General features: G+C 50.4%; 1 protein-coding gene across 2 annotated transcripts in view; it reads left to right on the forward strand.

Moving 5' to 3' along the window:
- The first annotated feature begins 9,058 nt into the window (after positions 1-9,058).
- LMO1 (LIM domain only 1) overlaps positions 9,059-27,063 on the forward strand; it is a 41,650-nt gene continuing 23,645 nt past the window's right edge. The window contains exon 1 of one of the 2 annotated variants that reach the window (XM_015101044.3): positions 9,059-9,214. In XM_015101044.3, coding sequence (XP_014956530.1) covers positions 9,193-9,214 — 22 coding nt within the window. In that variant the 5' untranslated portion in view covers positions 9,059-9,192. Of the gene's footprint in view, positions 9,215-14,081; positions 14,217-27,063 lie in introns of those variants that run through there. The other variant, XM_012095820.5, reaches the window with a different exon arrangement.

Consider the following 27,063-nt stretch of genomic DNA (forward strand, 5'->3'; position numbering starts at 1 on the left):
ACTGTTCAGGTCATGGTGGCTTTGTAATATCTTTTATTATCTAATAATGCAAGATCTTGTCAACTAGTCTTTCTTTTCATGTTTTCTCAACTAGACTCAGACACTTATTTTTCAAATATAATTCAAATTAATTTTTTACATTTCTAAAATACTTTTAAATTTGAGATTCTCATAGAAATTGCATTGAAAGTGAAGTGAAGTGAAAGTCTCTCAGTCACGTCTGACTCTGCAACCCCATGGACTATACAGTCCATAGAATTCTCCAGACCAGAATACTGGAGTGGATAGCCTTTCCCTTCTCCAGGGGATCTTCCCAACCCAGGGATCGAACCCAGGTCTTGCGCATTGCAGGCAGATTCTTTACCAGCTGAGCCACAAGGGAATTCCAAAAGGCTGGCTTGTCAGGAGTGGGAAATGAATTATTTTTATGAGAATAAGTCTTTTCTTTGAAACATGGCTACCTTTCTATATGTTTAGATCTTGTTATATATCCTTCAATAAGATTTTATAACTTTATCCAAAGAATTTTACCTTTGTGATTGTTGTTTTAAAATTGTCCCTTAGTATTTTACTGTTTTGTCACTATTGCAAATTAATTCTTTTGTCATTTACATTCTAATATGTCATTGCATTGAGAAAAAAACTATAGATTTTCCTTTACCTTGTATTTAACCACCTAGTAACTTCTAAACTAAACTTTGCTGGAATTTCTTGAAATACAATCATATCATTTGTAAACAAACATGTTTGTCATTTTAAAAAATCAGCTATTTATTCCAATTAGTTTATTTTTTCTTATTGAATTAGTTAAAATCTCCAAAAAATGTTGAATATTAGTGATGGTAATGAGCATCTTGGCAAGAGGTGCTCTTGCCAATTTCTGGCAAGAGCTTCTGAATATCATATATTTGTTATTGAGTTTTGATAGATAGTCATTATCAAATTAAAATATTTTTCTTCATTTTTACTTTGCTTTGTATTTTATTAGCAATATTTGCTGAATGTTATGAAATGATTTTTGGCATCTATTATTATGGTCATATTTTGATCCTTTCATTAGTTGATGTACTAGACTTATATTTATAAATTTCTTAACGCAGACTCATGTTTTTGATGATAAACTCTCCTATGTATGGTGTAAATCTGTGATACTTTTCCCATATCTAGTAGCTAATATCCTTATTTTAGATCTTGCACTCATTGAAACTGGTCTGTAATTTTTTCTTTCTCTTTTAATTCAATCTTTATAAGTTTGGGGAATTAAGAAGATGCTAGCAAATAAAACAAACCAGTAATATTTCCAAATTATTCTCTTGTCTGGAAATAATTTAGGTAACATTAAAAATCATCTGTTTTTAAAGGTTATATAAAACTCATTTTTGCTATAATCTGTGGCTTATAATATTTTTATTTTATTCTTAATTATGGTCAAATACACATGACGTGAAATTCACCCTCTCATCCATTTTTAAGTGTACGTGTCATTAAGGGTAAGTACATTTACATTGTTATGCAGCCAATCCCCAGAACTCTTTTTATTTTGCAAAACTGAAACTCTCTCCAGAACTCATTTTATCTTGCAAAACTGAAACTCTATACCCATTAAACAAAAACTCCCTGTTTTCCGCATCCCTCTGCCTCTGACAGCCACAATTCTACTTTCTGTCTCTATGAATTTGACTGTTCTAGGTGTCTCTTTGGAGAAGGAAATGGCAACCCACTCCAGTATTCTTGCCTTGAGAATCCTGTGGACAGAGGAGCCTGGTAGGCTGCTGTACATAATATCGCACAGAGTCAGACACTACTGAAGTGACTTGGCGTGCATACATTGGAGAAGGAAATGGCAACCCACTCCAGTATTCTTGCCTGGAGAATCCCAGGGACAGAGGAGCCTGTTGGGCTGCCATCTATGGGGTCACACAGAGTTGGACACAACTGAAGCGACTTAGCAGCAGCAGCAGCAGCAGGTACCTCTTATGAGTGAAGTCATGCAGTATTGATCTTCCTGTAATGGTCTTTTTTTCACTTAGCATAATGTCCTCAAGTTTCATCCAAGCTGTAGCATGTGTCGGAATTTCCTTCCTTTTTAAGGCCAAATACTATTCCATCATATATATATGTATATTTTTACGTATATATACTGCATTTAGCATACCTATTCATCCACTGATGAACACATGAGTTGCTTCCCCCTTTGGGCTATTGTGAATAATAATTCTACAAACAGGGGTTTACAAATACCTCTTTAAGACCTTGCTTTCAATTCTTTGGGGTATATTCCCAGGAGAGGAATTGCTGGATCGTACAGTATCTTGTGGGCTTCCCAGGTGCCTCAGTGGGTAAAGAGTCTGCCTGCAGTGCAGCAGATGCAAGCAGACACGAGTTTGTTCCCCAGCCTGGGAAGATGCCCTGGAGGAAGACAAGGCAGTCCACTGCAATATTCTTGCCTGGTGCCAGAAACATCAGTTCACTTCCTGGGTTGGGAAAATTCCCCTGGAGAAAAGATAGACTACCCACTTCAGTATTCTTGGGCTTCCCTGGTGGCTCAGACAGTAAAGAATCTGCCTGCAATGTCTGGATTCAATCCTTGGGAAGATCCCCTGGAGGAGGGCAAGGCAACCCACTCCAGTATTCTTGCCTGGAGACTCCCCATGTACAGAGGAGCCTGGTGGGGTACAATCCATAGAATTGCAAAGAGCTGGACATGACTGAAGCAACTGAGCATGCACGCACATGGTATCTTGTAAGGTTTTAATAGCAGAGTTTTCATTAAAAAAACAACAACTGCTGTTTATTGGCCTATTCAAGATTTCAACTTCTGTGCTCAATTTTGATAATTTTCTACTTTACCTGGAAAGCATCTATTTCCTCTAGGTTTTCACATTTGTTTTCATAGGCTTATGTACATTATTGTTACAATTCTTTAACCTTTTCTGTACCTGTGATATGCCTCTTTTCTTATACCTAATATGGTATGTTTTTTCTTTCTTGTTTTTCTTAACTAAGGTTGCCTAGAAAAGTTGATCAATTTTGTTGGTTTTTTCAAAGAACCAGGATTGGGTTTTCTTTTAATTATTTTTGTGTTATTTATTTTCTGTTGCGTTAGTTTCTGATTTTTATAACTGTTAATTTCATTTATTTTCTTTGGGCTTAGTTTGTTTTCTTTCTAATTTCTTAAACTAAATACTTAGTTAAAATTTTTTTAGTCTTTGTTTCATTGTTAAGAGCACTTATGATCCAACTATTTTTTAAAATTCTCTTATATCTGTAGTAAGTATATAAAAAAAAAAACAAAAAAAATTATGGCTATATTTTTTCCTCTGAATACAGCTGTGTCTTATAAATTCTGTATGGTATGCTATTCTCTTTTTCATTACTAGGTGGTTTGTAATTTCAGTTTTGACTTTATTTTTGGTCCAGTAGTAATTTAAAAGAGTGTTTCTTAATTGCCAAGCAGTATATACTTTTGGCCTTGAGATTAGTCTTATTTATAATAATATTTCTGTTCCTACTCCTTCTCTGATTGCAATTACTTGGTGTATCTTTGCTCATTGCTTTATTTTCAGTCTTCTTTGTCACCTTGTTTTGAGAATATTTCTTGTAAACAGCATGTGGCTATATTTTATGCTTTAAATTACTCAGACAATCTGTTTTTTGATAGGGAAATTCAGCCTCTTCACATGTAGTGTAATATACCGATATACTTAGCTTTACTTTTTCCATCTTATTCCATATATTTGTTGTTTCTTCCCCCCTCACACACACACACACACACACACACACACACACACACACACCCCTTTGTTGTTGTTGCTTTTGCTGGCTTGGTTGAAATTCTGCTTTACTTCTAGATTTCTGATTTTAGGAATTGAGTGGTTGGTTTACTGAAACAAGATGAAGAAAGATTTGGGAAGAAACTCATGGGCTCAATTTGGATTTTTAATTTTAAGATACATCCAATTGGAAACATCAAGTGGGATGAAACATTCTACAGGAGATGTCAAGAGGGTATGTGGAAATATACCTCTCTTCAAAGGGAGAATCCTGAGTAAGGGCTACACACACCAACAACCCTAGATGGCACCTCAAGGTGGGGAAGGGGTTCAGAGATGCCTGGGACCCGGTCCTGAGGGATGCCACAGTTAACAGCTGATGAAAGAAGAAAAGCTGGCAATACATGAAGACTAGAAGGAATGTCCCAGAGAAGGCAATAGCACCCACTCCAGTACTCTTGCCTGGAAAATCCCATGGACAGAGGAGCCTGCTGGGGTGCAGTCCATGGGGCCGCTAAGAGTCGGACACAACTGAGCGACTTCACTTTTGCTTTTCACTTTCATGCATTGGAGAAGGAAATGGCAACCCACTCCAGTGTTCTTGCCTGGAGAATCCCAGGGACGGGGGAGCCTGGTGGGCTGCCGTCTACGGGGTTGCACAGAGTTGGACACAACTGAAGCGACTTAGCAGCAGCAGCAGCAGCAGCAGCAGCAGAAGGAATGTCCACCGGGTAGAAGGAAAACTCAGAGAACATGTCTGTCTGAGGAAGAAATATGTTCAAGACAGAAGGGATTATATGCATTAAATTCTGAGGGGTATAGTGAGGCCTAAACATAGTCTTTTAGTGACATAAAAGTCACTGGTGACCTTGGCAAGCCTTGCAGAGGCTGAAGCCAGATAGTTGTGGAGGAGGAGAGGGTGGGTGGTGAGGAAGTGTGACAACAGAGGGAATAGATGGCAAAAGGTCCCAGGGCAGATGTGAGGTCCAAGGGACTCATTTGTATACTTGTTTCAGGGGAGACATCAGAGTTTGTCTGCCTGCTGTGGTGAAAGGTCCAGCAGAACCAGGAGGTCAAAGGGAAAGGGAAGAACCAATGGGATCCTTTGACCAGTGGTAGCTGGTGGACCAGAGCACATGCTGAGAGATAGGGCCCAGCAGGAAGAAGGTCATGTTCTCCAGGAGGGAAGGTATGCATGACCAGGTGCCTGTTGCAGATGTGGAAAATGATGGTAGAAGCACAGACCTGGGGCAGGAGGACCTGGGCCTTTCTGTCTGACACATCTCATCTCTTAAAGTAGGAAGTGACATCACCCACTGACACTGCAGTGGAGCAGGGGAATGGATCAGACAGCTGGGGAGACAAGAAGAGAAAGAGGACATGAAGAGAAAGAGAGTGTGGGAAAACACGTGTGGCTTCAGGAGACCTTCCGGGCAGCAAGGGGCAGTGGGAGCAAAGCCTTGGGTTGGCCTGATGTTGATGACATTGATGACGCCTTTGCGTCTCTGGCTGAGCTCCACTGCCCCCCAGGCAAGGCTGGCTGTGGGTGCTATTCTGGCCCATTCTCGCTCCCACGGCCTCTCCCTTCATGCCGGTCACATAGCTAAAATAGGTTGGAACGTGGAGGCCGTACATATGTCAGGTACCAGATCTCACACATTTATAACAATCAGCTCCAAATTCTGATTCCTCTCTTCTGGGTCCTCCTCTACAAAAAGGTGTAAGACCTTCTAGGAATGCTTACACATGTAACCCAGGTGCCCTCTGGACACCATCAGACTTTGAGTTCTGGATAAAACCATTTTCTCTCTAACATTCCCAGGGTTGGAAGGTAGGGCTGATAGGCTAGGGATACAGATGCCTCCCATATAATTAGGGTTGCTCCCGGATACTCTCACCATCTTGTCATCCACTGCATGCACATGCTTCCACCCATGCCACTGAGCTGCTGACATGGGTACTTTTGTCCCTCTCTGCGATTACCCATCATTTCTAGCGACCAGCTGTTTTAGAGGAGGCTTTGATAGCAGAGCTGTAGGACTCTTAGTGATCTGCTTCCTCATCTGCATCATTGCCCTCTTCTCACTAGAGTGCTGGGCAGAAGTGGGCCAGGCCCAGCTTTGCACCATACCTGGAACTGTTGCCCTTCCAAACTCCAGGCCTTGCTACTCAATCTAGACCCCCTTGGGGATCTCCTCATTGACAAGGATCCTCATTGTCTCTCCTCCAGCGTGGTCCCCTTTGGGGACCTTGATCCTTATAGTACATCCATCCATGTCCAAATCTCAGGGATGGACTAAGTTCAGCGTCCTTCACTAGTGCCTGAGGCCCATATACATTCAGAGATGGGGCTGGGCATCTGTTTCAGTATCCCTGACCACCCATCATGGTGAAGCTCTAATTTTCTCTTCCACTATGAAAACCATGAGGCTGGTCTTCAAAGAGCTCACACAGGCCCTCAGTGTAAGTGAGGGTGGGGCAGTGAAGCTGGGCTGGACTCAAGTGTCAGATCTGGCCAAGCAGATAACCCAATTGCAAGGCCATGTTCGTCCATATAGTGCTTTTCTGAAAATTAGCAAAAAGTACTCTCTTTTGGCAGGTGCAGCCTATGTCAGGCACATGGCTTGGAGAGCAGAGAGAGGGCAGAATTTCAGCCCCCTCTTGTCCTCTTGGCCAGAAGCCCTAGTGCCAGGAACAGCCAGCACCAGTCTAGACAGTGACCGTGCCTGGCAACACAGAGAACAAAAGAGCATGGAGATCAAAATATTGGATTCATAGGAAGCATGCACCTGGGTTCTGGTCCCTTTCCATCTGAGGTCCTGGGGAGGACAAAAAGATGGTGCCTAAGGTTCTCCCCTTCTGAGCCTCCATTTTTATATCTGAATTCCTCCCCTGCCTCTACGGCTCCCATTTTCTCCAGTGACCCAGTGTAGACTCTTCATATGGTATCTGTCCTTTTGCTCTAGGGGAGAGCTGAAACTGTGCCCTCAGGGACTGACCTTATTCTCCAGGTTTCAGTGAAGTAATGCACGCACCACTCAGAAGTCCAAACTTCACACAGAGACACTCAGAGGAACACAGGGGAGATGTTTCCTTAGAGGACTTTGAGAGGTGGGCAAGGGCTTCCTAAGCAGAGGGATGCCATGAGAAGAATCACTAGAGCAAGAACCTGCAGGGTGTGTTCAATTATAGCAAAGCAATCCAGAGGGGCAGGAGTGTGAGGCTGTTGTTGGAGGTCAATAGATAGCAATTAAATTGAAGTGAAAGGCAGTGGTGGTTACAAAGGCTTCCCCAGATCTGGTGAAGGGCCTAAAATGATCTGATAAGCAGTTAGGGCTTGGTCTTGTGGACAAAGGGGAACCACAGAAACTTTTTGAGCAGGAGAGTAGTAGGGTTAGGTCTTGGCACCAGGAAGATGACTCTAGCAGCTTATGCTGGATGGTGAGGAGGATTTGCCAAACTCGGTCACTGCATGGCTATGTCCAGTGTTTGTGGAAGATGAAAGCAGCAGATTTGGGAGGTCATTCTGAAGAGCACCCCTGAACAGCCCCCTTTTCTTCACTGAATTGAGTATAATTAATTCACTCATTTCACAAACTTTGCCCCATATGAACTATGTGGGTCAATGTGCAAGGATGGAGGAGGGCAGGAGGAATCAGGATGAGCCCTCCCTTCCCCTCCCTTAGCCCCCTCTCCACCCCTCAGTCAGAATGTGTTTTGATAAGTGGGGGCTTGGGAGACAGCATAAGGGTGACCGACTGTGCCTCCTCCACCAATTAAATTTTTTAAAAAGCTGCTATGGAAGGAGCGAATATTAGTTTCCTGATTTATAAAGCCAAATGGATTAAGCTCATTCATTGCCCGAGGAAACAAAAAGGAAATCTTCAATACCTCTGTGCACATTGAGAACAGGAACAATACTGGTCTTTAGAAAGCAGAAACCTAATTTGGGGGAATCAATTACCCTCTGTGTCCCTGCCTCTGTGGGCTCTCTCACTGGCTTTCTCTCAATAGAGATTTCCTGGGAGGTAAAATGTGGAGAAGTTGGTCAACCATAGGCACACCCTCCGTTTAGCCTTACAAACAGGAGGCAAAGAACTAGGGTTTGTGGAGTGGGAGCTGGGGGTGCACCTAGATATCAGACACTTGTGGAAATGGGAGGAGGCAAGCTGTGGCTGGGGAGGGCTTTGGGATAAAACCTGGAGAATGGGGGGTGGGGTGGATATAGGGATGTGCAGTGAGAGGGCAAGAGAAAGGGATGATGGGAACCTGGAGTTTATAAGTTGGGGGAAGGGGAGCATCCTCCAGCCCGTGATGGGGTGAGGAGGATACTCTCTCAGCCTGGCTCCACAGACCCCGACCGCCTCCTGATTCGTCTCTTCTGTGGTCTGCACTTGCCCTTGTGGGTTTGAGCCTGCAGTGTGCAATAGCCAGAAAATTAGACAAAATGAAAGGGGATGGGGCGCCGGCCACAGTAGCCACGGAGTCACATTCACAGCCACACACAGAAGCGCGAGCACAAGCTCACACCTTCCTGAGCTGGGTCTCAGACACTGGCCCACGGTCCCCAGCCCCAGAGCTGCACTCACTCCGATGCACTCAGTCCCACACGGGGAGTCCCACACTCACAAGTGGGACTCAAAACGGCACCCACACACACCCACCCGAAATCGCCCACACTCCGCCTCCCCCAAGTCCAAGCTGAAGCTCCCACGGTGTCTCACCACCCCACACAGCCCTCACTCTGGCATGTGGTCACACACACACACACAGAGTCCCTCACACGCACACACTCTGGCTGTGCTTTTGTGTTTTGTCAGAATTAATGAGAAAAGTTCCCGTGCCCTGCGGGTAATTAGTGTCCTTGGAGTTAAATAAGCTAATGGCGGGCACCTCTGGCCCAAGCAATTATGTTTGTGTATTGAATAATTGATTCAAAGGGGGGGAAGGGCCGCTAATCAGATCTGAACATAATGAATTGATTTAATTAACAGGGGAATGTGAGGGGCCCTGGGAAACGCAGGCTTCTTCACTCGGCTGAGCGAGCGCGGCCGGCGCGGAGAGAAGAGCGCTCGGCGGCGGCGGCTCCGGCGGCTCCGGCCCAGCCCGGGCAGCGGCTGCCGGCTCGGCTCGGCTCGGCCATCGAGGCTGGGCGGACTCGCCCCAGCCCCAGCCCCGCCCCAGCCCCGCCCCGCCCCGCCCCGCCCCCGGGTCTGGCCAGCCCGCCCGCCCGCCGGAGCTCCTAGCCGGTGGGGCTCAGCTCCGGGCGCCGGTCGATCCGCCCCAGTCCGCGGCCGCGCTCGCCGGGCGCGGAGCCCGCGCGGGGCCGGCGGGAGCAAAGCAGACGGGCGACGGTGGAGTCCGAGCCGCCCGCACCTCCGCGTCCTCGGCCCAGGCCGGGCTGGAGCCGCCGGGGACCATGGTGTTGGACCAAGAGGACGGTAGGTGCCCGGGGACCCGCGGGGCGCAGGGCGAGGGCGGCTGCAGCTTCCCCCGCGCCCAGCCCCGGCCGCCTTTGGCCCGCTCCCCGGAAGCCCCGCGGTGGAGGTGCGCGCGGGTGCTTGTCGGAGTGCCGGGCTCAGCCCGAGGCTCCTCAGCCGGATTAGGAAGTCACACGGGCCAGCCAAGCCCGGCAGCCCTGCACGCTCGGGCAGGGAACTTTCTCACTGGCTCTTGCCGCCTCGCGGGCAAAGGAGCACCTCTTCAATCCGCGCAGTGGGCTTCCCCGCAGTGCCCACTGACCTCAGTCTCTCTGCCTCCCCGCTGGGTATCTGCATGTTCCCAGTTCTGCACCGTTGGGGAAAGTCTCCCCCAGGAGGATGCCCAGAAAACCCTGGGGTGGGGGTGCCGTCCAACCAGCACCGTCCTGGGGTCCCTCAGGTCTGGAACTTCATAGCTGCGGGATGGGTGACATGGCTTCACACCTGACCGGGCTGGGGAGGACTCTCACCGATCAGTTACCCCAGCCCAGAGTGTTGGGAGGTGCACTGCCGGTTAGGGCATGTGGATGGGCTGTGTATCCAAGATAGCAGAGGCGGATTCACCTTGAAGGAATGAGTTTTTAAGCTTCAGAGCCCTTCCGTTGTAATTTTGTTTAGTAAATCTATTATTTTTCTTAAAGACCCTTTACTTACCCACCCCAACCCTAGTTGCATAAGGAAGCTTGACTCTCAGAAAATCTAACCATCCCTGGGGTCCAGCTCACACCCTTCCCATTGTAACTGCCAGTCTCTTAGAACTCACAGCCCTGCTGGTCCATGGAGCATCCCCAGTTACTAGGGCTGTTCTCTGGAGCCTGGGAGATGAAGCCCTAAGGCAGGAGGCTGGGAAATTGGGGGTTGGGAGGCAGCTGCCTGTGTGCAGGGAGGGGTCTGGGTGCCTGGCCTTTCACTCTGGCCCCGCTAGTCCCTTGTCCCACCCTGCCACCTCCCAATAGGGTGATTAACTGTCCTGGTTTGCCCAGGACCATCCCTGTTTTATCACTGACAGTCCCAGGTCCTGGAAGCCCCTCAGTCCAGAGAACTGGGGCAAACTAGGACATCTGGTCGACAGCCTATATCCACAACCTTCTCTGGGCTGTTGTGCAGGGGTGGGTTGGCCTTCATTGAAGGGACGGGGAGACTTGTTTTCTGGAGTGTAGATTCTGCATGCTGCTGCTAAGTCACTTCAGTTGTGTCCAACTCTGTGCGACCCCATAGACGGCAGCCCACGAGGCTACCCCGTCCCTGGGATTCTCCAGGCAAGAACGCTGGAGTGGGTTGCCACTTCCTTCTCCAATGCATGAAACTGAAAAGTGAAAGTGAAGTCGCTCAGTCGTGTCCGACTCTTAGCGACCCCATGGTCTGCAGCCCACCAGGCTCCTCCATCCATAGGATTCTCCAGGCAAGAGTACTGGAGTGGGGTGCCATTACCTTCTCCATAGGCCCTCACAAAACCTAACAAGTTATAACGGCAGCTTCCTGGAAGGCCTGTCCTGGGCTTCCAGAAACTGAAAGAGGAAAAGTTTGCCAACTGTCTACTTTGCCACTCTAATTGGTTGCAAATCCCTATGCATGGGCTGCTTTGTGGGAGTAGGAGGCTGGGCAGGGTGGGGCGCCTGAACTTGGCCAGCAGGCATCCTGATGGTACACAAAGTCTGTAGATTCACTCTGTCCCCTCAACTGTGGCGGCCACTGGGAACGGGCCTTTGTCACTCCAGATACCCCATTTGAGTGTCACCTGTGAGGCCAGCTTGGAACTCCATCTTGGAGCTGGAAGCAGGCCCTCAGGCCAAGGCACATGTGACAAGCCCCACTGAGGAGTTCTGGAATATCTGGTCTGCTGGGCCTCCGGGGCATCAGGTCTTTAGCCCCCTCCCCCACAACCCCAGTGCAGGAATCCTTCATCAGGACTTTACTGCCAGATGCAATGACAAACTGCGAGGACCCGCCCAAAACTTTGTAAAGCAGCCAGGCTCACCCCCTTTCTGCTCACCGTAACCTAGGGGGCTGAGCAACTAGTCTCCCTCTGCTGTCCCCAGAGGCATTTCAAGGGCATTTTGGAGCACTCTTGGCAGTATCACAGTGAGAGTACATGCTCATCACCTGTGGAATGTGTCAGGTGCATACACCTCCTCCCCCCTCCGCCCCCCAGCCCCGGGGGACATAAGAATTCCACCCTCGGTGTTGTGGGCGTGCCCCTGCACCTGAAGGCAGTTTGGGTGGGAGTGAGCATGGGCACAAGAGTTACCTCCCTGCCCAACAATTACCCATAAGCTGCGAGGGAGGCTGCTGGAGGAGCCAGGCTCCTGCCTGGGTTTGTCAGCCCAGCAGGCCCCTTCCTGGGTGGGAGCTCAAGCCACCCAAAGCGTCCAAGAGTTGCTGGGTAGCTCTGTCCACCAGAAGGCCTCTGTGGAGGCCCTTCTCCAGATGAGTGTGGCAGCTCAGTGCTCATCACTGGGGCTGCAGAGGGAACTGCCTGTGGGCAAAGGCAGCTAGCCCTTCACACACAGCACCTACTCCCTGCTCACACCCCAGCCTCTTCTACAGCATTGTTCTGTAACCCAGGCCTGCCCCAGTCCCTGGGTTGGGCTGCAAGGCCCCTGACTCCCGAAAGAGATGCTGCTAACTGTGTGGCTGCTAATTGGGCACCTTGGGAGCTGAGGAAAGCTGATGTTGGGACAGAGTCCCAAGCACACACCTGAGAGTGAGAAGGTGGCCCCAGCTAATCTGTTTGGGTTTGTGGGTCAGGGCCAGACCCTGAGAGTGAGGAGCAGTCCCAGAGGCCAGGAGAAAGGCCACAGCCCTTGTAGAGTGAACACCTCCAGGTAGCAAAGAGGTGTCTTACAGAAAGAAGCTCCCCCTTGCCAGCCTGCTAGGTCCAGTGCTTGCTGCGCTGTCAGGCCCCCAGCTCAGGCTGGGGTGAGGGGCTGGCACTAAATGTGCCAGCGGCGGCAGTGCCAAAGCCTCCCTCAGACCCTCAGGGTACAGTTGAGCTGCAGTGGCAGGGGAGAGATCAAGCTTGCAGTCCTGAGGGATGGTGAGTCTGAGCAAAATGATATATTTAACATCAAATATACTCAAGGACTATTAGGATTAAGTATTCAAGATGAAGGGGAAAGCGAAACTCTCTGAGCTGCGGATGAAGCATCTCATTAGAAGCAGCCTCTCTTCTGTTTTCTCAAAGCTTGACTTTCCTGCCTAGGGTAGAGGAGGATGGGCTGCAGCACCATCCCCTCTCCCCTTCCCCCTCCCATCAGGCACCCCACATTGGGGCCCTCTAGGGCTTAAGGGGCATGACCTGGCCTTCAAATCTCCTTTGTACCCACTGCCTCCCCCTCACCATTGTCCGGGTGCCACAGTTTACAAAGCATATTCATATGCATTGTCTCATCTGATCCCCACAGCAAATTTGGAGATAGCAAAGCCATCTTCTGCTTCACAGACAGGGAAACTGAGGCCCCAGGGAGAGAAAATGACTTGCAAAAGTCCCCTATTGGTAATAGGCAGAGACGAGATGAAGTTGTGATGGCCCTTTGCCCCTCCAAGGACTCCAGCTTCCTTCTCCTTGCCTGGATCTAATGCTTGGAAGTGACTACGGGGGATAAGCCTCTGGCACATGTGTCTGGAGAAGAGCTGTTGAGATTTCCACCCCATCCTGGAACTCTGTACTGTCAAAAGAGAAAAAAAAAGCCCTTGATATTGAAGAGTGGCCTTCCTGGAGAGAAGGCAGCCTGGGCACCAGCCCCAGGGTGCTCAGAGAGAAGCAGGGTTCAGAAGGAGAGGAGATGAACACTGTATCTCTTCCTGCCTCCGGCGTTACTAAGCAAGAATCATCAATTCTGTAATGGTAGGAATCTGTTTTCACTGCTGTATCCCCATGTGCCTTAGAATAGAGCTTGGTGTATAATATGTGCTCAATAAATAGTTGTGGAATGAAAATAATAACCTTCAAGGCCATGCTGTGCTTGCTTAGATAGAAGCTGAGACAGGATCTCATTCTCTGTGAAATCAAGATGCTCTTCTGAGGGCCTGCTGGAGTAAGGGTGGTGATGGAAGACTCAACAGTGAGAAAATCTGTGCCCTGCAGAGGGTTAACTTTGCCAAACAATCCAGGAAGCAACCAGGAACCCCAGAGAGAGGAGGTAGGAAGGGAGGGTACGTGGTCAGAGAAAGAGTGCCCCTTGGGAGGGGTCCAAAATCAAGGCTGAGGGGACTGAGAGACAGGAGTAGTCCACCAGATAGTGATTGGGAATGAGGACCCTGGGGCCTGAGCAGAGCCACGCGCCGAGTTGAGGCCTAGAGGCCTCCAGGTGGCGCTGCGGAGCCGGGCAGCCGCGCGTCTCCACTCCCCATTAACTCGCGAGGGAGGGGGGCCTCGGGAAATGTGTGCATTTATTCAGTAGCAGGAGTGCAAACCTCATACATTGAGGGAGAAAGGCAGCGGGAGACGGCCGCCGAGATTCCCCCATCTCTTTGAATATAATTTTAGATTGAGATTCAGATTAAATCCGAGGGGAAAACACTTTATGAGGCTGAAAGCTGTGTCGTTGCCAGAGCCAGGGTTATGAGCTATCAAATGCAATTACATTAAGACAGATTATACTGGGCAAATTGAGCCATTTAGAAGGTGAGAATCAAAGAAACGGCTCTGATCCTCTCTTCCCACTTCTCGCTCCCTCTCCCTCTCCCTCTCCAAATTGCAGTTCGTAGTTCCTTGCAATTCTGAGGCACAAAAGTAGGTGAGACTGCTTTTGTATCTGCGAAGTGCTTCACTTCTGAATGTAATTCTAGCTGAGTGCAATCTAGGTTAAGAGCCGGACAAGCGGGTAATTAGAGTCCGCTCGCTGCCCGAGGACCGGCCGCCCCGCCGAAGCGCGCCCGGAATCGGCGCCCTTCTCCCGGCCGAGTCGAGCTGCGGCTGGACACGGAGCGCCCGAGATGATGGTGCTGGACAAGGAGGACGGTAGGTGGCGGGCGGGGGTCCCAATGCCCCGCGCCCCTGCGCCCCCGCCACGGCGCGCGGGAACACACACGCCGGGACACGGGCGCGCACACGCCGGGCTGTGCTGGGCTGGCGGTCCCCAAGGGGCTTGGGACTGGGGTGGGGAGGCAAGGGAGCTCTGGGCTGCGCCCCCCCGGGGCCGGGCCAGGCCGAACCGGACCACGGGCGGGCGAGCTGTGCTCCGGCCGTGTGATGCTCTGCGGGGCCGCGTGGAGGCTCTGGCTGCCCCCGGATCTCGGCGCGGAGGCGGTTCGCGTAGAGCGTTTCGTCTTTGCGGCTGCTCCTCTCACCGCAGCCATCACCCTCGCGCCGCACGCGTAACCCGAGAGTCGCAGAGCGCCGAGCAAATCAGTGGCTTCGGGAAATCGGACTCCAGAGCTTGCGGCCGGCTGGCGCGCAGAAAGAAGGTGGCCACCGCGGTGCCCGTCAGGCCAGGGGGAAAGCCGGCCGGACCTTCGGGGACACAGCTGCCCGAAAGCTCGTTGAGATAAAGGGACGCCTCCTGTGCTGCCCACTGTCTCCCTGCGGGCTCTTGAGCTCGGAGGCAGGAGTTTGGCCCAGAGGAAGAAAGTGTCCCGCTCCTGGCCAGTAGCACGCGTGCCGGAGCCACCAGGACCTACCCTGATCAAGAGCTTCACTGCGCCTGAGAGGTCAGAACAGCGGGGCCCGCGGTGGCTAGAAGCCACTAGCAGGGGGTCTCACACACCCAAAGCCTTCCTGACTGTGACTGTCCCGCAGTAATTGTCCTGGTATGTGCAGGAGAGGTCGGAGAACCCAGCCCCCTTGAGGGTAAAACCAGTGGGTGTCCTGTGACCCAGGGGCAGCCCTCGGGGTCGGGAGATTGGCCCTGCCCTGGAGGTGAGGGTTACCTGGTGGGTTAGTGTTGTCGGGAGACATGAATGTAATTGTTAGCACCCAGGCCCCAGCTGCGTTGTACTGCTGGTGAGGACCTGAGAAGAGGGGTTTCCTGTGAGTCAGCCGGAGTCCTCTTTGAGTGACATCAGCTGACCTCTCCCAGTGAGTATGGAGGTCTGTGCCCTCTGCCCTCCAGGTCGGTGGTGTTCCTGACCTGGTCACTTGGTGGAAATCTGAAGTTAAGTGACTTAAGGTCGCACAGGATGTTCGCTTTGCTGCCACTGTGTGCCGATGCCCCTAGCCTCCCTTCCACCCACTGAGACCTCAGGCAGGAAGAGCCATTTAAAATATCTGGCCCAGGGGTGGCATGTTGGGGAGCTCTGTGGCTGGTCAGCCCATTTCTGGGCATGTGTGTAGAAAGAGAGGGAGGAGGGCTAAATGCTCAGGCCAAAAGAATCCATTTGCCAGGGTTTGACTAGGGTGAGACACCCACTTCCTGTGTGTTGTTCTTTCTTTGTGGGCCCCTCCCCTGGAGCCCCAGGTGGGCCATTAGAGGGCTGGGCTGGTGCAGGTGTGTACAAATTGGAAAGGAGAAGAGGTCTGGGGTGAGGCCAGACAAGGAAGAAGGAGTCCTTGCTTTAGTTCCTTTCTCATCGACTCCCCGTGTTATCTTGGACCAGTCGTGCCCATCTCAAGACCTCACTTTTCCTCTTGGTAAAGTGAGGAGCCAGGGCAGCCAGGTCCTTCCTTGGTGTTTGGAGGTGCTCCCACCATGGGGAGCATGTGAAAATTGGGGTATGTCTTCAGCCCAGATTGTTTGGCACTGACTCCCTAGGCCCAAGCCAGAAATCCAGAAGACCCAGGCCCTGTACACAGGTGGCCTCAAGCAGGAAGACTGGCTTCCAGCTGACAAGATAACACTGCCACCAGCACCAGCTCTTGTACCCTGTGCAGGCACCCCAGAATGCCTCGACTCTGTGTACTAAAGGTTTCTAGATGAGCCCTAAATGGAAATGGTTCTTTGGAGGTCATATCAGCCAGTCTCCTGCCTACCCACCCTGGTATATGTGTTTCCCTTAGTGTTCCCCAGACCTGTAGAGAAGAGCTGGCTCTGCCCTAAGGTCCCCAGCCTGCCCAGTCTTAACGATGTGGTGCCCAGTAGTGCTGAGATCACTGAGCTCTGGGACCCCTCACAGCACAAGGAAGAAGACTGGCTTAAGTCCTGAGGAGTCATTTGATTCGTGTCCTGAGCATGTCTTTCAAAAGCAGCCTTTTTGCTCATAAATCCACCCTCCATTCCCTGTTGGAGTCTAGCATCTCCTGGTTCCAGGAAACCTTGAAGGTGGTACCTTCAGCTAGATGGAGGGAGAAAGGCTCTAGACCCATTCACATCCTCACCTCCCCCCCACCCCAAACCTGCTGCCTAATTCCTTCCTCACACTTAATGCTCTCCCAGCAGGTGGCCGTCTGGGCTGGGTGGCAGCAGTGGTCCCCAGGGCCCCGAGGAGTGTGTTCCTCCCGGCTGTGGACTGCACCCTTTGTCTGGCTGCAGCGGGGAACTCAGGCTCCTATTAACCACCCCCAACGCCTTTTCTCCACCTGACAGCATCTTGTGGGAAGAAGCCCAGGCTCCTCTGGTTGAAGTCAGGTCTGCCAGCTGCCGAGGACCAAAGCTCTTGCTCTGCTGGGCTGCAGGGCTTTCATGTTGCACTTCTGAAAGATAATAAAATATCAATCGCTTTGCCGTAGCAACGGGTTTAAGAGACTTTCTGAAGTATTGAATCGTCAGAAAAAAAATTTTTTTTTTTTTTTTTTTTGCTTTTAAGCACAGTGCATTATTAATAAAGTAATCCATTAGGTCGAGCAGTGAAGGGCCACCACAGAGAGGAAAGATCTGTTTTGCAAACGGTTAAACTTCGGGTTTCAAGATTAATTGCTTTCATTTGGATGCTTGCTCTTGGCCTAGCCAGCTCCACTTTACTGGAACTCAGGGTCCTGCCTTTCTACGTGCCGTGGGGACTGCCTGTCAGCAAAGGGAGCCCAGCTCCAACTTTCCTGGAGAAATCACCCTTCTCCCCCTGGCACCTGTACTTGGACTGGCACCAGGCAGTGGGCTTTCAGGGGAGGTTTGTGGTCCAAGGGGAGCTATAGCCCTGAACCCTGAAGTCAGATTTGCTCTCAGCCTGTTGGAGAAATGGCCCTAGAGCGGGAGCAGGCAGCAAAGGGTCCAGGCAGCCCCAGAAACAGGGGAGAGCCTCAGGTTGTGAAGGAATGGGCAGGAGAGCATGCTGAAGTCACCCCCAAGGTGTGGCCCCACGTGTGTGCTGCAGAAAGGCAGGTCTGGGTGTAAGCTGCCTCTGCATAGGCCCGGCAGGAGGGCCGGGACGACTGCAGGAAACACAGGCAGCCAGTGGAACTAAACGCCAGACTTAATTCCTAGGGCATTTTTAATAAGTTAAAAAGACCTAAGGAGATTGGAGCTGGGCTGAGGAGGACCAGACAGTGCATCTTCAATTGTTAATGACCGCTATGAGCACGGCCTCCACAGCAGACTAGGTTGATCCATGGGGGCAAGCTCTCAGCTACACTTGGCTACTGATCGGCAGGACCTCCTAGAATATCCCGTCATGCTCTGGACTACAGAGGGTCCTAGGGGCCTTTCCCAGCAGAGTGTGGCCAGGACCTCCCTGGTCCTGGAGGTAAGGCAGGGAGGGAGTGGGCCCTGATGCTGTTCTGTAGCGCAAACCCCAACCCATCGGCAGGAGGGTGGAGCCCACTAGACACTGCTCTCTGTTGAGGGCTGGTAAAGGCCTTGTGAGGCTGGCACGGTGGGGAGCAGGCCTGGCACCTGCCATGTGCCTGGAAGAGAAGGGTCTCCAACTGCACCCACCAGTCTGGCCTGGGCTTCAGCCATTTCCTCATGCAGGGGAATGAAGCATCACAAAATCTGAGCATGTACAGCTATGTCCCCTTCCTGCCCAAACTCAGCGAGGCAGGGAGCCTATAAGGATGCCTTTCCCCAACCCCCTCCCAGAGCCCAGGGTAAAAGGCAGGTGCTTCTGTCTGTTCTCTGCTCTTCCATTCATCTGCCCATGCGGAGAACTCGGGATGGGAGGGACAGGGTGGGGGGACAGGGAAACAACATAAATTGGTCTGTCGTCCGGAATCCATGTCTCGCTAATGTACCCAGATTAACTCAACTGTAAATTGTCTCCTTGGATGGCAGTGTCTTGCTAAAAGTTTCCCATATGATTCATGATTTGGATTGCTTTTAACGGCTATTGGCTAAGCAAGCCGGTGACTGTACAAGGTGATGCAATTGGCATTAGCGAGGGAGGCACGGGAGCGTGTAATGCAGTCAATACTGCATTAACTACTGATGCCCAATTACAGGGAGTGGGAGAGAGCCTTTCAGGAGCATTAGGACTGGGGGAAGCTGAGATCACTGGCCGCTGCTCGCCTAAAAGCTTCACCCTTTGCGTGCCGGGGCTCGGCCCTGGCCTGGCCACTCACTTGGCCTCTGTGGCCGTAGGAACTGCCTCTCTCTCTCTTTCGTGTCCCACAACGATGCTTTTAGCACATGGAAATGTGCATTTTCCTAGAGCCGGGGCCTGCTTCTCATCCCTTCTGAGAATTGATTTCCCACCTAGCTCCAAGTCCCAGAATCAGACGGGGTGGCTGCCCCACCTGCTTCCATTTAAGCAACCGCTCAGCCCCATCTGAGAGTAGGACCAAGAGGAGGTCTATTTTGGTCTCTCCCCCTTGGAACAGATGGATGGTTGCCAGTGAGCATTGGCGGCCGACCCTCTATGATCGGAAGAGACATGAGGTTTCGCGCTCAGCACAGCTGGACTGCTGGCACAGGCAAGGCTGCTGAAGCTGGAGAGTGGTCCTGGCTGGGCCTTCTCTGAACAGAAGACAGAGCTGGTTGGCTGATGAAAGTGACCCAAGCCAGCATGGGGTCCTTAGCCAATGTGGGCCTCCTCCAGAGCTATATCCCACAAAGGGCAGAGCTGTCCCCATGTAGCCAGGAGGCCAAAACTGTTGTTCAGGTCCAATTCCTGGGGCCAGAGGACCTCCCAGGAACCCCTGATCAGGCACATTATGAAGTTTGGAAGCAGCTAGGGATGAAGGTAGAAAAAAGGACCTGATACCCAGTGTGGCAGGTACTATGGGACTGGCTGCCACATCTACTATTTTGCTGAGCTACGTAGGCCCAATATGTCCACTGTAGTTCTGTGTTCTGTGCCAACCCAGCGTTGAGGTGGTTTTGCCTCTAGACTTTCTTCTCATCTCTGTGGTGAGAACAACCACATCTAACTGGCAGGATTGTTATCAGAATTAACTCAGATAATGTACATGTGCACACATAATAAACCAGGAAGCTTCATGCATTGTGCAGTAACAGTGCCAGCTGCAAAACCACAGGCTGATCTGAAATAGTCCTGTGCCCAGATCCGTGCTTTGTTTGCTGCCCGGCGCTGGGCCCTCATCCTCCCTTTTCTCTAGTTTATCCATCGTGGCCATCCCTCACCACTGTCCGGGAGGCAGGGCAAACTCACTACTCACCACCGTTCAGGTCCTTACAGTCAGGTAGCACCATGGGAAGAAGCCTCCAAAATCACTCTTTGTAAGCCCTTCCATTTATAGTGGCAGAGTTGAGACTCAAAGTCGCCCAGAATTACATAGGGAGTTAGAGCCCAGAGCTTTAGCATCTTTCTGTGTTCCATCCTGGCTTCCATGCCTCTGCCTGTACCCAAAGTGTGACAAGGCTGGATGGTAGAAATCTCTGATAAGGAGGAATATGAACCTAACCAAGACCATGTGTCTGGGCATCCTACTCATGGCCCCACTGACAGCCAGGGCATGTGTTCTCAGATGTAGGTAGGTCCTCCCGGTAGGTGCTGATGGGCGCTAACCTGACCTGGGCCTTCATGGGCTGGAGCAGCCCCAGAGGTACATGTGGCCTGTAGCCCATGCTGCCTGCCTGCCCTGCCTGGAGCTGAAGGACACCAAGGCACACACGACCTCCTCCCAGCCTCGGCTGAAATTTCCTTGGTGTTGCTGGCCTGAGTTTTCCTGGTAGGTCTGTCCTCTAGATAGGGCTACACCAGTGGAATCACCTTGTGCTGACTTGCAAAAGCTGATTTTGCACATCCCTTCCAACTCTGAGTTCAGTGACATCACATTGGTAACTTGATACAAGCCATAGTGGAAATATTAACACCACAGAAATTGGCAAACACTGGAAATCAAGGTTTCTTTTTTTCCTGGAGAATCAGTTGTGAGATATTTATCAACACACCACTGGACTGCATTCATCTGGGACTCTGGACCTAACTCTTTCACCACCATTCTTCCATCCCATCTACCACCTTTCATTTGGTACCAGAGGACACAGCCTTTGCCACCCTGACATTCTAGCAGATACCTGCTGCCACCCTAGGCTGGGCAGGACTGATATGTCCACTCTGGTTTTATCTCCCATGCCATTCTGGCATTTCCCTCTGTACCCTTGCTCATGCTGTCCCCCTTGCCTGGTGCATCCTCTCTACCCTTTGGTTGGCCTTGAGGGAGCCTACAGGCAGCCTAGGCTTCTTACAGACCATTCCAGGTCCTGCTCAGAGTCACATCCACCCAACTAGCTACAAGCTCATCTCTCATTGGTTGGAGGACGTTTATTTTGTGTTCTGGCTAAGGCAGGAGCCTATTGTGACTGACATAACAGAGGTGGGGGGCAGGAGGGAGGGGGGCTGGCCCAGGTGCAGGGACAGATGCCTCAGAGTGCAGGCCTACCGAGTCCCCAACTCTACCTGCTACCCCTTTCTAAGTGGGCTTTCTTGAGTGGCCTACTGCTTCAGGTGCAGCCTGCTAGCATAAGTCAGGAGACCTGGCTGACTGCTGTGTGACTTCCGGCAACTTCCTGGGCCTTGGTTTTCACATGTCTACAGTGGGGGCAGCACTTAACTGGCACCTTGTGTCCATGTACACACTTGATAATCCTGGAAGCCTAGTGTCCATGTGAAGTGAGAGTGCTCTCTACACAGATGCAGGATGATCTCTTTGGCTTTGGCCTCTTGGTCTTTACACAGCAGCTCTTGTTTCACTGAGCCCTTGATTAAAAGCAAGCATTGTACTGCGCATGTGTATCAGTTAGTTATTGCTGCATAACCAACCACTCCAAAACTCAGAGGCTCAAAACAAGCATCTATTTAGCTTTTGAATCTGTGTGTCAGTAATGAAGGTTAGGCTTGGCTAAGGGGTTTTTTGGGCCTTGGCTGGACTCGCTCATGCCTGGGGGATGGCTGATCAGTTGGATGCTGGGGATAACAAGACTACGTCCCTCATCATCCAGCAGACTTTTCTAGATGGTTCCCAGGCTGGAGGCAGGTCCAGAATGAATGTGCACAAGGCTTCTTGAGGCCTCGGCTTGGCTCTGGGATATTGTCACTTTGTATTCTGTTGGCCAAAATAAATCACAAGGCCAGCCCCAATTCAAGAGAGGAGGGAACAGTTCTATCCTTGAAGGAAGGAGGTGAAAAGTCACATTGCAAAGAGTGTGAATATGGGGAGGGGTAGAGACTTAGAGCCACATAGGGGTTGCACAACTCACAAGACCAGAGCTGGCTGTGAGCCCAGGCCATCCGCACCCCTCTTTGCTCTGCTGGCTCCCAGCTCCCCGTTGCAGCTGGCAGACTTGAGGATGGGAGACAATGACACTTGTGACCCTGAGTAGGATCAGGAATGGTCTGTAATGGGGCCGCAGGGGGAGCTCATGGGAGAGGGATGGAGCCAGCAAGAGGATGACTTGGGGTTGGGGGTGTGAGAGGCTTCCTGTTGGGGGCCATTGTTGGGAGCCGACATCAGAGCCTGGCCTGGCCGGTTCCTCCATGGGGAAGCCTGGCGGGGACCACAGTGAGGTCAGGCCCCACTGCCTTCTCTGGCTTTTCGTCTGTCCTGCAAAGCCACCCATCAGTTGCAAGGGGCGTGAAGTTCCATGGTTCCCAGAGTGGACTGAAACCTGGGCATCCATGCAGATGCAGCCTGGCGGGAATCAATTCATTGGTTAGCCCCTCGCCTCAAAACAGGGCAGTAAGTGGGCTGGTGAGAGGCCCGTGTACATTCATAAACCAGCTGATTGAAAAGCAATATTTCAGATAAATACAAGCCAGCGATCTATCAGTGGTTGTAATAAAACCCAGGCTTCAGGCTGTGATTTTATTTTGAAATAATAAGAATTGCTTGATTCTTTTTACTTGAGTTACCATGGTAATTCCAGCGTGGAGCAGTGTTATATTGATTTAGAAAGTGGACAGTAATATTTCTTTTGTGTTATTCTGTTTCTAGGCCTTGATTTCTAATTTCCACTTGGAGATTACTTTTATAAATTTCTTAAGTCCTTCCACTTTTTTTCCTCTCACAGTATAATTTTCCTCTCATACGCCGCTATGTTCTGAGCTTATTGGTTTGCTCTTATTTTAAATTAAACTTGCTGGTTTCAAATATTGAAATGACATCTTTGTCTGTGTCTGTACTTTGGTTTAGCAAAATATTACAGTCTGACGCTTTCTGCTTAATAATTTAAGGGAGGCATTCTGCCGGCCCTCACTGGGTGCTGATAACTTATGACTCAACCAACGCAGACCTTAAACTCCTGACATTTTAATATTGTGTGGCGGGAGCGGCCGCCCCTCTGCTTGGAATCTCAGTGGAGAAAAATCCATGTGGTACCCCAGAAGGGAGTTTTAATAATTCACCTTTGCTGGTTGGCACAATGACTTGATAGAGAGGGGGAGGGACGCTGGTTCTTTTTGGATAAGTGGGAGCAGCCCTGGTCTGGGCTCCGATGGCCCCCACGGGCACCCACTCCATCCAGACTTTCCTGTCCCCTGAATCTTTAAAAACTCCAATTCCTGATCCCTTGGTGATAGACTGTACAGCCTGGATTATTGGGGGCTGCCTATGGATTGTTGGGGGCTGCATCATGAATGCTTGAACTCTCCGTTTCTTAATTTTCCAAGTGAAACTAGCTTGGGCTTAGTCAGACAGACTGAGTTCAAATCCCACTTTGGTCACTAGGTAATTCTAGATAGTAAACTGAATAGTAATTCTAACTGCTGGAACGGATATGATCATGACCATCTTCACACAGCTCTTGATGGTCTTAAAGGTGATTGATGTGGTTTCTCTCACATTCCTAGGGTTTGGGGAGGAGCAGGGGAGAAAGTGGATGTGGCTGTGCTTTGAAAAGTTTACTCCGCTCCAGATGTGCCTGGGTTCAGAGCTCTGGCAGGAGTGTTCTTTGGAGAGGACCCGGGGCAATGACTCCACAAGGAAATGGGTCAGCCCCACCCACTTTCCTGGTCTGCCCAGCGGAGAACAGGGAATCTGCTGCAGCAGGCTAGAGGGTGTTCTCTGTCCTCCGACTTCTCCATACTACACAGCAAGAATGGGGCTCCAGGAGGCTCACAACAACAGGGGTTGTAGGGCAGAGATCTGTACACAGGCCCCCTGTCTCTGGCCTGAGGAAAGGTCCTTCCTGTCCTGTGTGTATCCACCCGTGTGGTGGTGTATTAGTTATCTCTTGCTGTGTAACAAATTATTTCACAATTTAGCAGCTTAAAAAAGAACCCACTTTTTAATCTCACAGTGTCTGTAGGTCAGGAGTCCAGGTACTCAGCTGGGTCTTCTGTTCAGGGTCTGTCATAATGATCAAGGCACTGGCTGGGACTGTGGTCTCATCTGAAGATTCATCTGGGGGAATGAACTTTCAAGCTCACTCATGTGGTGGTTGCTGTTGCTGCTGCTAAGTCGCTTCAGTCGTGTCCGACTCTGTGCGACCCCAGAGACAGCAGCCCACCAGGCTCCCCTGTCCCTGGGATTCTCCAGGCAAGAACGCTGGAGTGGGTTGCCATTTCCTTCTCCAATGCACGAAAGTGAAAAGTGAAAGTGAAGTCGCTCAGTCATGTCCAACTCTTAGCGACCCTATGGTCTGCAGCCTTCCAGGCTCCTCCATCCATGGGATTTTCCAGGCAAGAGTCCTGGAGTGGGTTGCCACTGCCTTCTCCTCATGTGGCTGTTGGTGGGATTCAATTCCTTGTGGGCTGCTGGACTGAGGGCCTCCATTATCCACTGACGGATGGCCAAAGGCTGCCTTCAGCTCCATGCCTCGTGGGTTTCTCCACTGAGAGCAACTTGCTTCCTTGAAGCCACCAAGGGAGAATGTCTGCTAGCAACAGGAAGTCACAGTCTTTTATACAATGTGACACATCTAATCACAGATGTGACATTCCATCACTTTTGCTGTGTTTTCTTCCTTGGGAGCAAGTCTCTAGGTCTAGCTCATACTCAAGGAAGTGGGTGGGGGGCGGGGTGGCACAGGGTGCAGAGGATCATTGTGCGCCTTTGCCCTCAGTTGCTTCAGTCTGTCCAACGCTTTGTGACCCCAGGGACACCAAGCTCCTCTGTCTGTGGGATTCTCCAGTCAAAAATACTGGAGTGGGTTGCCATGCCCTCCTCCAGAGGATCTTCCCAACCCAGAATCAAACCTACATCTCCTGAGACTTCTGAACTGGCACGTGGATTCTTTACCCACTGAGTTACCTGGGAAGCCAGAGGATCACTGGGACAATCTTAAGAAGCTTCCTATTGCTTATGAGAGGTCAGCCTCCGGAATAGCATCTCAGGCCCCAGGTGTCCAACAGCTTAGCTGCCCCCAGAGAGAGTGACTCACCTCTATCCCTAGGAGGCCCAGCGCCTCTACTCCCTGCATCACCTCATACCAGGGAAGGACACGGATGTCCCAGCACCTTTCATTTCATCTTCACAGCACCTCCAGGAGGCTGGAGCTCAGCATTAGGCCCATTTTGCAGAGGAGAGGGTTATGCCCAGAGAGGGCAGGCTTGCAAAGCACTTGTCTGTTACTCCAGGGCCTCTCTTCTCTCGGAGGAGATGAGGGTCGTTCCTTCCTGTGGCAGCCTCCCCACAGCAGTGGGACTGAGGGCCTCGGCCCTTTGCCTGCTCTGCTCAGGTGGAGCTGGCGTCTTTGAGGTTGCCTGGGCAGAGGCCACCTCAGCAGTTTCTCACCTGTGAACAGGGCTGAAGGAGACTCTCCTGTGGGCTGGGGCAAGGATGGAGACCAAAACTCATGCCTCCTCTACCTGGCTCTGCCACCAATTCACAGTATGTCCCTGAGCAGGTCTCTTCCCCTCTCTGGGATTATGTTTTCCCATTTATGTTTCCAGGGTTGCTGGCTGCTTGATGCCCAGCTATACCATGCATGGAGACGTGACCACTGGTGGATAGCAGTTGGGGTGAGGCCAAGACCAGGAGAGAGACACCACCCCATTGATGTTGCTGTGTCCTTCTTTCGTCTCCCGGGGTCAAGAAGTAGAGATCCCAGATGAAAGCATCTGTGGCCTCCAACCCTCCACACTTGGTCAGGTGGACGATCCCATCCCTGGCTCTTCCCAGACAGAGCTCAACTAGGAGACAGAGGGGACTCTTGGAATAGGCCTAAAGCCTGGAGGCCAGTGAGCCTGTCCCAGCTTCAGACCTGAGAGGACCCTGGTCAATTATGTCCTTTTATCAGTGGTTGGGGGGTGGGGGTATGAATGCACCAAGAAGCATCCATTAATAATTCTTTGCTGACCCTGAGATACTCAGCTGATACTTTCTGAGTAGAAAAGTCCGGGGCCCAGCAGAGGCTGCCTACAACCTGGGATGGGACATCAGGGCTGAACCTCATCTCTTTGCCTGTTGACCAGAGGCAGTCTCTTGTAGGTGGCCATTCTCATGCCAGCCAGAGGCTGCTCCCCAGCTTCCAGGCATCCTGGCAGGGCTTAGGGCTCCCAAGGACCAGAGGACAGTGGATGGGACTAACTTGGGCGCAGGTCCCGATTAGTACTCAGCCCAAGTACAGAGTATGATGTTTTGACTTGCCTTTTTGCCCCTTAGGATGTTTTCACACTACTCTTTGATCCTCAGAATGCTTTATCAGATCAGTGCTAAAATATGCCTTTTACACAAGAATAACATCTCATTAGTATTATTGAAAATGTAAAGAAAAAAATAATCCAGGAAAAAATCTAAATTGGTTGAAATAATTAACACAAAGCAAAACTGGCAGCAGTTAAGGCTGCACCTGGCAAAATATGTTATTGACTAAAAATTGACAGAAGAACCGAATCTTCCTGATAGGATTTAGACCTGCCAAAGTTGGCTCAGGAAATATTTTCTGGTATAAATAATTACTACCAAAAAAAAAAATATCCTCGGCAACAATGAAAGTTCTAGTTTGAAAGATTTCATTTGAGCACCAAACTGATCATAAGCCACATAGTAACTTAAAAATCTAAGAATAATTTACCCCAATGAGAATAATTCCAATATAATAAAATGGAGGAGAAAGAAATTGTTTAACACTAATGAATAGAAAATTGATCAAGGCATCAAACTGATTTAATGAAGCTCATTAAGAACTACTTTCTTAATGAAATATAATCAAGAGACAATGCTTATTAACATATGGCTGTTAGGGGCTAGCCCCTAGTAGTAGATGTTTAGTAAATATTTGTTGCATGACCTGTGAGTGAATGAGTTAACAGGTAAAGGAAGGCAGGAGAGGAATAGACAGAATGAAGAATTCCTCTATCCCAGAGAGAGGGCAGATTTTCATTTTATTAAGATCATTTGGGCTATTCTGGAATGTTTTCCAAAACCACCAAGCAGCTCTCCAGTTTTCAGTGGTCACCTACTGGATGTCCTACAAATTTAACTCAATTCTGACACCTGTCTTCCCAGAGGTGACGTCAGAACCCACAGGTCCAGGGCTCACTCCCACAAGACTGCCTTCACCTCAGAAGCCAGTCTCGAGCCCAGGTGTCGCCTGTACTTCAGATCAACATGGTAATTATCAGGGTTCCCCACACCCCCTCCTCCGGTGAGATCATCT

The sequence above is a fragment of the Ovis aries genome, chromosome 15, assembly GCF_016772045.2.
Source record: "Ovis aries strain OAR_USU_Benz2616 breed Rambouillet chromosome 15, ARS-UI_Ramb_v3.0, whole genome shotgun sequence".
In the NCBI taxonomy this organism is placed as follows: domain Eukaryota; kingdom Metazoa; phylum Chordata; class Mammalia; order Artiodactyla; family Bovidae; genus Ovis; species Ovis aries.